Source organism: Erithacus rubecula (genome assembly GCF_903797595.1).
Source record: "Erithacus rubecula genome assembly, chromosome: 6".
NCBI classification, from domain to species: Eukaryota; Metazoa; Chordata; class Aves; order Passeriformes; family Muscicapidae; genus Erithacus; species Erithacus rubecula.
This window is the reverse complement of record NC_136688.1, coordinates 46,174,159-46,187,944: the sequence shown is the minus strand read 5'-3', so window position 1 is coordinate 46,187,944 and position 13,786 is coordinate 46,174,159. Positions and strand designations below refer to the sequence as shown.

The window sequence follows — 13,786 nt, the reverse complement described above, 5'->3', positions numbered from 1 at the left end:
TATTCCAGGCTGATGCAGGGCTAATGAGAGTAGCTCCATTTCTGTCTAGTTTACCTAAAGACCAGGATACTTGCAGTCAACTGGCCTGGAAATCAGTATCTCTTAAAGCCAGATTTGGGGAATTATGAAATGAGTTTTTCCAGAACAAAATGAGTTATCAAGTGCTAAAATGCCTTTTTTTTCTTGAGTTAGTCTTTATACCAAGCATTGTAGACATGCTGAGCATAGCTGCCATACTCAGCACTTCAAGATCTTATATCTCCAGGTTATTTTTCATAATGGACATCCAGAAAAGAGGGAAAACTGAAATAACAACTCCCCAGAATAAGTCTGGTACAAGGGCTGAACCTGGCATTAGACACACAGCCTGAGGCAGATTCTGGACAGAATCTCATTCTCCAGAAGAGCAGCTATACAGCTGCAATGAACAGTATTCAGTCCATCTCTATGTCCCTGAGGGCCACTGCTTGCTTCATGGGTTTGAGTTTCTGCCTTTTGAGATAATTTAGGTGAGGCACTATATATGTAAGAGAATAGTTTGTAAGTGTAGGAGAATGGCTTGTAAGGATAGTGCAGGAGGCAATATTTCCTAATGAATTAAAGCTGTACTGGTTAATGAGGAGTGGAAACAACTATGCCTGCCCAATGAGGATGGGGGTTATTGAAACACTAATCTAAGAAAAATTAGGGTTTTAGTTAAAAGTTAGTGATTTAGTACAATTAATTGAAAAGCAAATGCATAGATAGGCCTTCCTGAAAACAATTAAAAGTTAGAAGGAAAATTAGAAGTTAGAAGAAAAACCGGGTTTGAGATAGTTATCTGAAACTTAAATAATTGATTGCTGTCATCTTATGTTTGCTCAGCTGTGCTTGCAATGGGAAAATACGAAACTAGTAAATAGATCCAAAGAAACAGACAATGCAACCAGAAACCCATTCTTTGAAAAATTGGACTGTCCCCAGAAACCATTTGTATTGTCATTGATAGACAATGGTCAAGAGTTCAGGGCAAAGAAGACTCACCTCACTTCCTCCTTTTAAGATCCGTCCCCACAAAAACGACCCCAGACTTATTAAAAGAAGTCAATCACACATGCTTAAAAGCTATTCAAGCTGATTACAACAGGCAGCAGGGAATGGGAGGGGCTGTTATTATGAATATGTATTTGTTTGAATCCTTTGTCAACAAACAGACTTTGTGATCACCTGTAATTTAGCAGTGCATATCAGAGGATTACCTCACACTGTTGCTCAGTGCTGAATCAACACACACTTTCTAAATTTATATTGTTAGAGAGTCTTTTGTCCATCACAGTTGAGTATCACTATTAGACCAATACTCTTATTCTGGTAAATCATTATAAAAGAGTGGGTCAGCTAGTTGAGAGTGAGTTGAAGCTTGAGAGTCTGTTGCAGTTTGGGATGGAGTGTGCTGCAACTTGGGATGGAGGCTGCTGGCTGTGCTGTGTGCAGGTAAGGGACGTGTGGTTGTGCAAGGAACAGATAAGGTAATAAGATGCTGTGTGAGGGACAGACAGGGTTATGTGGCTGGTAAGGGACAGGAGTTAGCCAGACATGCAGAAGAGGGAAACTTGCAGAGAGGAGAGGAGTCAGTGCTGTGTGGAGCTGCCTGTGAGTGAAAGAGTCAGAGTTTCCTGAGAGAAGTTCACTGAAAGAAGGCATGAAAATTTTTAATAAAAGACTGGTGTTGGCGCCAGTCATGTCTGTCTTGATACAATTACTATGTATATGGAGAGCATTCTTCTCCATAAATGTTGCAGAATTCTTTCCCCAAATGGAGAGAAGAGAGATTGTGGGGTTATGTAGACTTTGCTTATGTCAGTTGAAGGAAAAGTAGTCCAATTAAATGTACACAGCAAGCCAGATTCCACTGCAGCTATTTCTAAGCTCTTGAGTCTTGAGCTTTGCAACTTTATGGATAGCTTATGTGCAGTATAGAGTGTCAATAAACTTTCTCAATTTTGCCTCAGTTTCAAAGGTCTCTAGTCAGAGCTGTTATATAAGTGGCAGAAATATAAAAAAAATTTAAGGGCTGGGCATTTAGGTGGCTTTTGTACACTACTATAACAGAATATCTCTGCAGTGCTTGAAAACCAAAATCATATCAAGACCATGGGTACCACAGAAACATATCAGCAAAAGCTGGTTCCTCTGCCAGGTACTTAGCAGAGAGATGGGTGCCAAAACATGAATTCAGCATGTACCCAAGGCACTCAGGAATGCACTGAGGCCGTCCTGGCCAGAAGCAAGAACTATTTCACACATAATGCCTCAGAAAAGCTGATTCTTCCCTGGCGATAACACATTATTATTTCAATGCTCTTTGGAATCAAACTAAGAGAACTGACAAGAAATAGACTGTCCAGAAGACAAGTGGAAGAGTATTCCTAAAAAGAATAGTAGTACTAGAGACTGGCATCTGAAAATCAGTATCTAGAATAAAAAATCTGTTTATCCGGTAAAGAAAAACTTCTCGAGATCTAAAAGTTGCTCTGTTCTTTCCTAACAGAACTATTCAAGACAATGAAGGCTGCATTGTATTTCTGTTTGTTGCTTCTTGGACTTCAAGTCCAGGGTCTTCAGCAGGAACAAATACAGCACTCCCCAGAAGCCCAGAACCAGGCTGATGCTGAAAACTTGCCTTATGTCAAGCTGGCTCCCAGCAATGCTGACTTTGCATTCAAGCTTTACAAGCAGATCAGAGATGAGCGGGGCGACAAGAACATTTTCTTCTCTCCTCTGAGCATCTCCACTGCCTTTGCAATGCTCAGCCTGGGGGCCAGATCAAACACACTCAGAGAGCTGCACGAAGGCCTTGCCTTCAACCTGACACGGATGGAGGAGCAGGAGATCCACGAGGGATTCCAGCACATCCTGCAGCTGCTGAATGACCCTCACCGAGAAGCCCAGCTGAGCATGGGCAATGCCCTGTTCCTGGATAAACAAGTGGAATTGCTTCAAGACTTTTCAGATCGTGTCACAAATTTTTATTATGCTGAGGCTGTTTCTACCAACTTCCAGAATCCTGCAGAAGCTATAAAGGAAATCAATAAGTATGTGGAAACCAAAACACATGGCAAATTTGTTGATTTAGTCCAGAGTCTTGAGCCGGATACTGTGATGGTTCTCCTTAACTACATTTTCTTTAGAGGTGAGTGGCAGACATGGGTAGCAGCTATACAAAAAAGCTCTCAAAGTTCTAAGAAACACATTTCTTTCACTCATCCTATCATCTAATTTAAACCACATCTTTCTACTTTTAAATCACACAGGGAAATATTTGAACGACAGCTGTGAAGAATAGTTTTCTATATAAGAAATTTAAAAAATAATGGAAAAATACAAGACTCAGCAGAAGTACTGATCAGTGTCATACAAATTTTAGGCCAAGTTCAGTGCTGAAAATATTCAGAATTTATGATCATTTGTTGAAAGGCACAGGTGTTTAGCTGGGCAGGACATGGTCAAACACAGATGACATGTGCAGGAAAGGAATATGCCTGAAGCTTGCATAGTTGGAGTCTGTGAAAGATTTACCATTATCAGAACATGCAAAGACTCATCTCTTTTCCACTGCAAGCCTCAGCCTAAACTTTTCTTATGTGATTTTATTAAAATCATTGAAAAGAGGTGAAACTTCTTTCTGTGGCCAGGGAACAAGCATCCTTAAAATGAGACAAGCTTGTTGCTGTCTCTATGGTTCAAATATATTATTTTAAGCATCAATTAAATGTGACATGCCATTATTAGTCCCTTTTTTTTCCAATCCTATATGTTTTTTTCTTTTTTTTTTAAAGGCTCCTGGGAAAGACCTTTCAGTAATCTCAGCACCAGAGATGATGACTTCTTTTTGGATGCCAAGAATTCTGTTAAGGTCAAAATGATGCATCAAAACAAGCACTTCAATGTGCACAGGGATGACAAGTTGTCTTGCTGGGTAGTAGAAATCCCATACAAAGGAAACGTTACTTCATTTTTTGTTCTGCCTGATGAAGGGTCAATGAAACAGGTGGAAGATGCTCTGCTAAAAGAAACAGTGTCTGACTGGTTGAGATCATTTCAAAAAAGGTAATTCTTTAATTGTGGCTTTGTTTAAATATTGAACAGGCTAAAACTACTCATCCACTAAAGGTAAAGCTTGGGATACCATGATGAGTTGCCAGGTACAGCTCTGAGGAACAAGCACTACTCAGCTCAGACAAGCTGTCATGGGATTTCTCACCAAAGGGAACCCTCTGAGCTCCCCCAGTCACAGCTCCCAGCTGTCAGCATCCTGCACATGGGTAGATTCCCCTCAGGAACCTGCCCTCAGTAGGAGGAATCCAGTTTAAAAGAAAATACAATTTCTTTTCCTCCAGTCTGGATTAGACTTTATAGTAGTCACTTTCATAAACCACCACTCTACCCCTGCACCATGGATCAGACTGTGGCTGCTGACACAGGTACCTCAGTGTCTGCTCCTCTAACATGAGTTTTATCACTTAGAAAGACAAGCCTTAGCTCCATCAGCATTTGGGATGGATATATACCTGCAACAGATTTTGCTTCAAGGGATCTTGATATAACCAACTCACATTTTTCTTTCTCTTTGAATAGAAATATCTACTTGGACCTTCCAAGATTCTCTGTCTCCAGCTCCTTGGATCTTAAGAGCCTGTTTGTGAAAATGGGTGTGACAAGGGTGTTCAGTGACGAGGCTGATCTCTCTGGAGTGGCAAAAGATCTTCTTCTGAAGGTTTCCAAAGTAAGTATGCAAGCAGGGATTGTAATCAAGAGATTTTTCTGCTCCATTTCTACATTAATAATTTAAGAACTACCTTACCACAGTGTTAAATCAAGCAAATTTTCCCCAGACGCTTCTCTCTCTTCTGTGCCTGGATTATAATGTGTTTTCCTTGCAGGCAATTCACAAGGCCACAGTGGATGTGAGAGAGAATGGCACAGAGGCTGCTGCAGTGACCAAGATGGAATTAATGCCATTGAGCATGCCCTTTCCTCCTCCTCCTCATATCACCTTCAACAAACCCTTCCTGATGATGATTATTGACAAAACCACTGATGCCCTGCTCTTCCTGGGGAAAATTGTGAACCCACTTGCCAAGGAAGACTAGGCCAGAGCATTTATACTCTCCAGTGCAGAGAAGAGAGCTTGTCCACATCCCAGGAAATTCTCGTCAAAGTAGAACTAGAACTGATCTTATGCATAATAAATAAATAAATAAATAAATCTTCTGTCAAGTTCTTCCTTACTTCAAAATGGGCATTTGGTTACAAACATTGTAGGCTGTTTATACAGAATTACTCAGCCCAATAGGCAGCCATGGGATCTTCAACAGATACACTTTTTCTGTGTAGTTATCATGGTGTCAGGGTTTTTTGTATGCAGATACAACTTCCTACTCTTAGCTGAGAAACTTCCTGTGGGAACTGGTCATGTCCAGCACAGGACAGCCCCAACCTGTCCTCACAGAGAGAGCAGCCCCCTCCCCTGCAGCCCCCTCTGCCAGCACCAGGGACACAGAACCCAGTCCTCAGCTGGGGTTCACAATGGGTAACCCCATTTAATGGATGGGCAGAACACTCTGATAGTGCCAATGAACTGTCAGGAGCTCCTTCAGTGTCCTCTCAGCACCAGCAGCTGGAGGGCATTTCTCCAACACAGCCTGAGCTGAGCCTCAGCACAGCTCAGCTCAGCTCAGCACAGCTCAGCTCAGCACAGCTCAGCTCACACAGCTCAGCACAGCTCAGCACAGCCCAGCACAGCTCAGCTCAGCTCAGCTCAGCTCAGCACAGCTCAGCACAGCACAGCACAGCTCAGCTCAGCTCAGCACAGCTCAGCACAGCTCAGCTCAGCACAGCACAGCTCAGCACAGCACAGCTCAGCACAGCTCAGCACAGCTCAGCTCAGCTCAGCACAGCCCAGCACAGCTCAGCTCAGCTCAGCTCAGCTCAGCTCAGCACAGCTCAGCTCAGCTCAGCTCAGCTCAGCACAGCTCAGCACAGCTCAGCTCAGCTCAGCTCAGCCCAGCACAGCTCAGCTCAGCTCACACAGCTCAGCACAGCCCAGCTCAGCCCAGCTCAGCTCAGCTCAGCTCAGCACAGCTCAGCACAGCTCAGCACAGCTCAGCTCAGCTCAGCACAGCTCAGCACAGCTCAGCTCAGCTCAGCACAGCTCAGCTCAGCACAGCTCAGCTCAGCTCAGCTCAGCTCACACAGCTCAGCTCAGCTCAGCACAGCTCAGCTCAGCACAGCTCAGCACAGCTCAGCTCAGCTCAGCTCAGCACAGCTCAGCTCAGCACAGCTCAGCACAGCACAGCACAGCTCAGCTCAGCTCACACAGCTCAGCACAGCTCAGCACAGCTCAGCACAGCTCAGGCCACTGCTTCTTCCCTGGGTTTCCAGCCTCAGCTCTGCCCTCCTCCTCAGGAGGAGCTGGAATCAGAGTCCACTGAGGGTGCCTGGGGATCCCTGACACTCCTGGAGGGCTTTAGCTTCTGGCTAGGCTGGGTCAGAGCTGCTAAATGCTTCTGCAATGTGGTTTGGTTTGGGAGAGCCCTGGCAGGTCATGTGGTGGACAGAAAACCATAGTGTGCTTTTTTTGCAGTGGGAGACAATAAAGCCTTTCCTGTGAGCAAGCACAGACCTTCCCGCAGTCCTACAGGAGAAAAACCCCAGCCTCCAGCCAACCTATTCACACAGACCTAGACTTGCTTAATGCAAAATATTTTCTCTATAATCATCCCTTTTTATCCTCCATCTCCAGATTTTATAGAAAGAAAACCAGCAATGCTCCATGGAAAATCTGAGTCATTTATTCCTGTCTAATACAGTCCAGGAAAAACCCCAATTTTGTTGTTTCCTAATAAGTATTAGTTAACTGAAATAGAAACCTTTGTAAAAATTCTTCATTATCCTATTATCACAATAGTGAGGTTTTCTTATGGAAAACAATGCAAGTTCACTTGATGTCTAATGGGTTAAATGCAGTTTTTTGAGGGTGGAAAAATTATTGCAGCTGAGAGGATAGTTCCCAGTCATGCTTTGGTAACTTCCTTGGAACTGAAATTAAGAACAATTAAAAAATGAAAAAAGTTTTAAAACGGCAGACCAGTGATCTCTCAAATTAGCAGTTAAGTTCAAAGACCTTATTGGAAACCTAGATTTTGGAAAGAAGCTCAAAGAGCTGGAAGAGAACAGGAGTGTTGAGCTGATTTGCTCAGTTATTTTAGCTCCATGCTGGAGCTAGAGGGAGTACAGCAAGAACATGATGATTTAACAGAAAAAGTGAAAGCTTTAAAAATGTTCACAAAGTCTACCTTAAAACCAAAGGCAGCACTGATCCAGCTGTACATACCCTGAATCAGCTCTGGCTGAAACTGAAATTCTACCAAGAGGAAAACATATCACCCTGAGCCAAGATAACACCAACAGTCTGAGAAACTTCGTATTTTCAGGAGCAGCATGGAAAGAAGAGAAGAGGGAGAGTAAAATCTCTCTGAAGAGCACAAGGAACCATTGGCCACACTTCAACTAATGCCCCCATCTTTCAGACATACCCACCCAAGGGAGAGAAAACCTGGAGCCAGCACACGAGTGGGCTGCCCATGTGCTGTGGCCCAGTGTTATCAGGATAACCAGCCTCACCTCATCCTCCAGCAGCACAGCCCCTACAGACAACTGATTAAAATCTCAAAGATATGCATTTGATCCTTCATGACTTCCCTTGTTAACCAAAAAAAAATCATCTACCCCTACCATACTGGAGTATTGGGCATACAGGATGCACAATGAGGGATAACACGAAACTGCAATAACTTTGCAATGTTTGACCTCCATTTTGTACAGATTTTACCAGAGGTCTGCCTGTTCCTTCATTAATCATCTGTCTCTGATGCTTTTGGTGTCAAGGCCCCACCTGAGGCAAAATGCATTTCTGAAGTGTTTTAGAGACAGCAGCACTGTAGCTGAAGTCACAGGAGAATTAACCTAAAACTCCCCACATTCAGCCCTAAGTGGGGATGGAGATTATTGAGCAGTGCTTTTGTTCTGTATTCCCAAACTGTCTGGCCTGACATTTAGCAAAATTAAAGCTTTTGAGAAGCAATAGGAATGTTGTAGGCAGCAAGTTGTCATATTTGAAAAGCAACAAATTGCACTTCAAAGTTACTGTTAACTCTCTCGATTTGTCTGAAATGCACCTATTGAAAAAAGAACCATAAATAGCCACCAAATCAGAAAAAGTCTGAAAAGAGACCACCATGATTTGCCCTTGGCTAACATAAGATCATATATGTACTACAACAGCTTATTATGTTGGATTCTTTTCCTGCTCTAGGTCTCTTCAAGCCTCTCTTTTTGTAGGGTAGAAGTGTCTTCCAGTTTACTAAAGTATCACTTTTGCAACTGCCTTTCAAGGAAGGAGATGCATCTGGGGATCTCAGGTCTATGCATTAAAGGAGTTCCACAAGACTGTGGAGAAGGCCAATGCCCTTGATTTCCTTGGTCAGAGGTTGATAAGTTGGCTCCTTGTCCAATTGCAGTTTGAGTTGGTGTGGTCACTCCATGATGTGACCCTCTAGCAAGTTCCAACCGAACAGCCAACTGAGCACCTTCCAGCCCTTCCCACAGTGGACACACACCCACATTGCAGCATTTTTATCCCAACAGTTCATCATTATTATAACCCGCCCCCAACAACCCATTAACAACTTACCCACAACAACTAATTAACAGGTTACAATTCCATTAATTAACAATTTTCAATTCCACCTAGGAACATTCACTGATTTATAACAATTCCCCCCTCTAAAACTTTGAGCAGGCCTAAGCCCACATCAACTCATTCAGTTTTTACAAGACTTTCATAGAACTTCCTTAAGCACCTGGTATTTTTCCTAAGTTTCTTTCACTCTTCCCAGGATTTCCTTTTTTAGATGGACTTGTACTTTCAAGATTTTTTCAATTTCTCACCACTTAATTGTTCCAGGGAGCTTCATACCATTTCACTTAGGTCTGGTGTTGTGGACCTCTTCTCCATAAGCATTCTTTCCCAATCACTTCCAACCTCAAGATCCATACTTCTTCATTATCCCTTTTATCCTTCTCAGATTACATAGTTATTTCCTGCTTTTCTTTTTTCAGGAATTTTAATGTCTCCTGTGAATTCAATGCTGTCCCCTCCCACAGCCAAATTTCAGCCATTCTAGTGTCCCCACAAATCCAGCAGTTAGTTACACTAAATTCATTACTTATGCCTTCAACTAGGTCTATGAATAGGTTTTTACCACTCAAGATAGCCCTTGTCTTCTTCTTGATTACCCCTCTCATTTCTTTTTCTTTAATGATATCTGGTTCGTAAACTCCTTTTTTTCCATGTATCACTTGTTGGATTTTTTCACTACACATCCATTTTTCCCTCATAGGGCATTCTCCAACCAGTTTCTGCTTAAAATTCCCTACGTTTTTGAGAAGCCAATATGTTTTGCCATCTTCTATACAAGTTTTTAAATGTAAAAATAATGTCAGTACAATCAGGACTCAGATTGGTATGTATTCTCAAGACAGCACTTCGAGAGTCTCCCACATATAAAGGACAATAACTCTCCACAGGGATTGGTTTGATTTCCCTGAGCACTCATTAGAAAGAGCATCAGCATCCACAGGGGTCTGGTACAGGAGACATTCTTTGTGGCTCCCGTCCTCTTTCAGGTACAGTCTCACGAGTGTAGCCTGATCCAGTCTTGCCCCCTGCAACCCTGTCCTTACCAGACACTGTGTTTCCTTGCGGTGACTTGCTTTTCGTCCTTGTATTTGTATCGGCTTGTATCTTCACTTTAGGGCCTGATTACTAAATATGTGGAGAGTGATCTATTTCTGGGAATCCTCAGAATCTGTAGAAAAAATACCAGTAATTAATCCCTATTATAGTTGCCAACATTAAATAACCATTAACTTTTTTTTTTTAACTTTAACAATAATTATAGCAGACAACTTGAAGAACAATTTTAACTTCCAGGAATTCATCACTCTTTTTTAGATTGCTGCCACAGGGTTAATTTTAGATCAGTTTGGTTAGTCACTGCCCATTCAATGGGAGCAGGTACTGGTCCTTTTACCCTTGTGGCCTGAGTCCATCCTTGTTCCTGTGCCCTTACTGCAGTCTCTGCAGTTGGTAATACTTGAAAGGGACCCTCCCAACGTGGAACGAGTGGTTGTTCCTTCCAGACTTTAATTAGAACCCAATCCCCTGGTCGAAATGGATGGATTTAAAAATCAATCAGAGTGCTCGGAGAAAGATATCCTTTTTCCCTTAAGTTTTCTAAAGTGTGTGCAACAGTGCAAATGTACCTTTTTATATTTAATTCCTCTTCCTCAAGGTCCCAATATGATCCATAGCCATCAAGAACAGCAAACCAAACATCATTTCATATGGGGATAGTCCCACATCTGCCCTGGGTCTCGTCCGTATCCTTAGCAACACTAGTGGAAGACATCTCAACCAACTCATTTTTGTTTCCTTCATCAATTTTGTGAGGGCTGTCTTCAAGGTTTGGTTCATCCTTTCTACTTTCCCTGAGCTCTGGGGTCACTGCAGAGTGTGGAGTTTCCACGCGATACCTGAAGTTTCAATTATGTAAAACTTTTGCTGTGAAGTGGAGGCCTCGATCTGAGTCTATGGTATTAACAATTCCACATCTTGGCACAATTTGTTCTAGTAATATCTTACTCACCACCTCAGCTGTTTCTCTTACAGTTAGAAATGCCTCAATCCAGTGGGTCAGGTGGTCCACAATAACTAACAGGTATTTGAACTTCTGAACCTGAAAGAGTTCTGTGAAATCAATTTGGATATTCTGAAAAGGTCTCCAGACCAGCTCCCTCCCACCTGATGGTACCTTTTATCTCATTATCTTTACTTTTTGGCAAATTATACATCCCCTTGTAACAGTCCGAGCAATTTCAAAAGTTCTAATTCGTGCATAAGTCCGTAAGAAGTGATCACAAAGGGCCTGTGTTCCCCAGTGTGTTGAAGCATCTATACTCTCTATGATTTTTTTGGCCAGCACCTTGCAAACTATTTGTCTTCCATTAAGTAATACCCACTCTCCATTTTCATTCTTAATGCCACCTATTTTATGTAATTCTTTCTCCTCAAACTCACTGAAAACCGGGACTTCCTCATTCCCTCTTTTCTCCCCTCCAAGGTCTTTCAGCTGTAAAATCCTTTCTTCTCCCTCTAATGCTGCCTTCTTAGCCATCCTGTCCACTAGGTTATTCCCCAATGCCTCTACTGAGGTCTTGGTTTGGTGAGCTTTAACATGGACTACTGCAATTTTCACTGGGTCTTTTAGGGCTTCTAATACTTCTTTTATTAGACTTTCATGAATTAGGGTTTTTCCTTTTGAGTTAACAAATACTTTCTTCCCAGATTTTGCCAAATGTATGTACTACCCCATAAGCATACTTTGAATCCGTATAGATGGCACCTTTCCAATATTTTAACTGTTGTAGACCCTTCAATAAAACAAACATTTCACAACATTGGGCAGACCACTTGGCCGGTAGTTTCCCTTTTTTAACCACTGCCATATCTTTCCCATCTACCACTGCATATCCTGATGCTCTTTTTCCCTCTACTATCCTCGATGAACCACACAAACAGTATTTCCCCTTCTGGCAAAGGCTGATCATACAAATCTGGTGTTACTTTTGTTTGTAAATCAATTACTTCTAGACACCAGTGTTCCAAATCTCCTTCAGGCTCTCCATACAAAAATTGGGCTGGGTTTTGGGTCTTTGTTGTGGCCAATTCCGGATTGTCAAGGTTAGTTAATATCAGTTCATATTTTAGCAGTCTGCTGTCTATTATCCACTGACTAGCTTTTTTACTCAAGATGATCTTGAGATCGTGAGGAACGTATACTTTGTCTTCCTCCCAAATGTTAGTTTGTACGCCTCCTCCATTAATGTTACAGTAGCTACCACCTACTACAAACATGTTGGCCAACCCCTAACTACTGGGTCTTAACTACTGGGTCTAACAGCTTTGACAAATAAGCCATGGTTTTCTCACTTGGCACCATTTTTGGGTCAGCACACCATATGTAATCCCTTCTTCCGCGTTAACAAATAGTTCAAATGGCTTATCCAGATCTGGTAAACTTAAAACAGTGGCTTCTCATCACTTTTCTTTCAATTTTTCAAACTGCTCCTCATCTTCCATCTTCCAATCAAAAGGCTCTTCCCTTGCCAATTTATCGTACAGAAACATCACTAATTTAGTATGTCAGTCTATCCAAAATTTCCAATATCCAACCAGTCCTAATGATTTCTGTACATCCCTTTTTGTCTTCGGAGCCAGCAATGGAAGTATTCCCTGAATTTGAGTGGCTTTTAGTTTCTTATACCTGCACCCGATTAGATGGCCCAAGTATTCTACTTCAGGTTCAACAAATTGCAACTTCTTTTTTGATACTTTCAAACCCTTTTCTCCCAGGAAATTCAGTAGCTTTACTGTTGTTTCTGGTACCTGTTCCTTCTTTCCAGATACTAACAAATCATCCACATATTGCAAGATTTGAACTTCCCCGTCAGGCTGGACTTGTTTTAACATTCCTCTAGGGCCTGTCCAAATAAATTGGGGGATTCAGTAAATTCTTGTGGCGAGTCCATCTGAGTTGCTGCTTTCTTCCTATAGTCTCATCCTCCCACTCAAAGGCAAACCAGTTCCTACTTTCCTTTGTCAATGGACAAGACTAGAAAGCATCTTTCAAATCTATGGCACTGAACCAGGCGTGTTTTGCTGGTATCCTGCTTAAAAAAGTGTATGGGTTAGCCACAACTTGATCCATGGTAATTGTCTGTTTATCGACCTCTCTGAGATCTTGAACCAGCCGGTAGCTACCATCAGATTTCTTGACCAGCAGTATAGGAGTGTTGTGTGGTGACATGCATGATTCCAGAATCCCACCTCTTATTAAGTCCCTTATTACTGGTCTCAAACCTTGTTTACCCTCAGCCAAAATAAGGTACTGTTTTATTCTAATCGAGGGAATTCCTGGCTTCATTTTGATTTCAATAGGGGTATTTCCAATAGGCTCCGCCCTCCCCCTTCTGCCCACACTCTGTTATCAATCCTTTTCTCATCTTCCACTCTCAACACTAGCAGCTTTGCAATCATTTTCTTCCCTTTAGGTACCATTCCTAGTTTCACTTGCAGGTCCCAGCCTAATAAGTTATGATCTGCCCACAGTATATACAGTAAATCCACACATGTTTCTCTAAAATTCACTTTCACAGTGACTTTCTCTATCACTGGTGCATCAAATGGTTCATTACTAACACCTTTCACTCTGCAGGTGCGTTTACTTGATTGGCAGACTTTTGGAAATGTTAATACACATGATCTATCCGCTCCAGTGTCTGCTAAAAACTCAAACTCCTCCCCCTGGGGTCCAACTTCCAAAGTTATCAAGGGCTCTATTGCTTCTTCATCAGATACTCTTCCCAGGGGATAGAGCCCCTGACATCCCTAATCGTCAGCCTCACCATTTCAGTTTCTTTATACACTCTCAAACCCTGTTTCCATTTTGGACAATCCCTCTTCTAGTCCCCTCTTTCTTACAGTAAAAACACTCTCCATCAAAGGATTCTCTAGGAGTCCTCTGTGGTCTTTTCCCTCTTCCTCCATTTTCTCCTTTTTGCTCTCCTCTTTCCTCATCCCTACTTTCTCGACCTATTGCCACCATTATTCTGGCTTTTGATT

The 13,786-nt window shown here is 42.2% G+C and overlaps 1 protein-coding gene and 1 long non-coding RNA gene across 2 annotated transcripts; one reads left to right on the top strand and one right to left on the bottom strand.

The window, feature by feature from the left end:
* Positions 1 to 2,530: 2,530 nt before the first annotated feature.
* LOC306803224 (alpha-1-antitrypsin-like) lies at positions 2,531 to 5,278 on the top strand. The gene is made up of 4 exons (XM_079308359.1): positions 2,531 to 3,172; positions 3,819 to 4,089; positions 4,618 to 4,765; positions 4,923 to 5,278. Exons 1-4 carry the CDS (start codon positions 2,545 to 2,547, stop codon positions 5,130 to 5,132), a joined length of 1,257 nt encoding a protein of 418 aa, XP_079164485.1. The 5' UTR covers positions 2,531 to 2,544; the 3' UTR covers positions 5,133 to 5,278.
* Positions 5,058 to 8,307, bottom strand: LOC306803225. Its single transcript, XR_013774582.1, has 2 exons — positions 6,402 to 8,307; positions 5,058 to 5,725 (listed from the first exon to the last, which is right to left on the bottom strand). It is a non-coding gene; the product is annotated as an uncharacterized lncRNA (long non-coding RNA).
* Between the last annotated feature and the right edge of the window lie 5,479 nt (positions 8,308 to 13,786).

What these genes read in the sequence shown, in the direction of transcription:
- LOC306803224 (XM_079308359.1), top strand. Translation starts at nt 2,545, where the DNA reads ATGAAGGCTGCATTGTATTTCTGTTTGTTGCTTCTTGGACTTCAAGTC. An exon ending in TAACTACATTTTCTTTAGAG is followed by an intron (nt 3,173 to 3,818) that starts GTGAGTGGCAGA and finishes TTTTTTTTAAAG; the next exon opens with GCTCCTGGGAAAGACCTTTC. An exon ending in TTGAGATCATTTCAAAAAAG is followed by an intron (nt 4,090 to 4,617) that starts GTAATTCTTTAA and finishes CTCTTTGAATAG; the next exon opens with AAATATCTACTTGGACCTTC.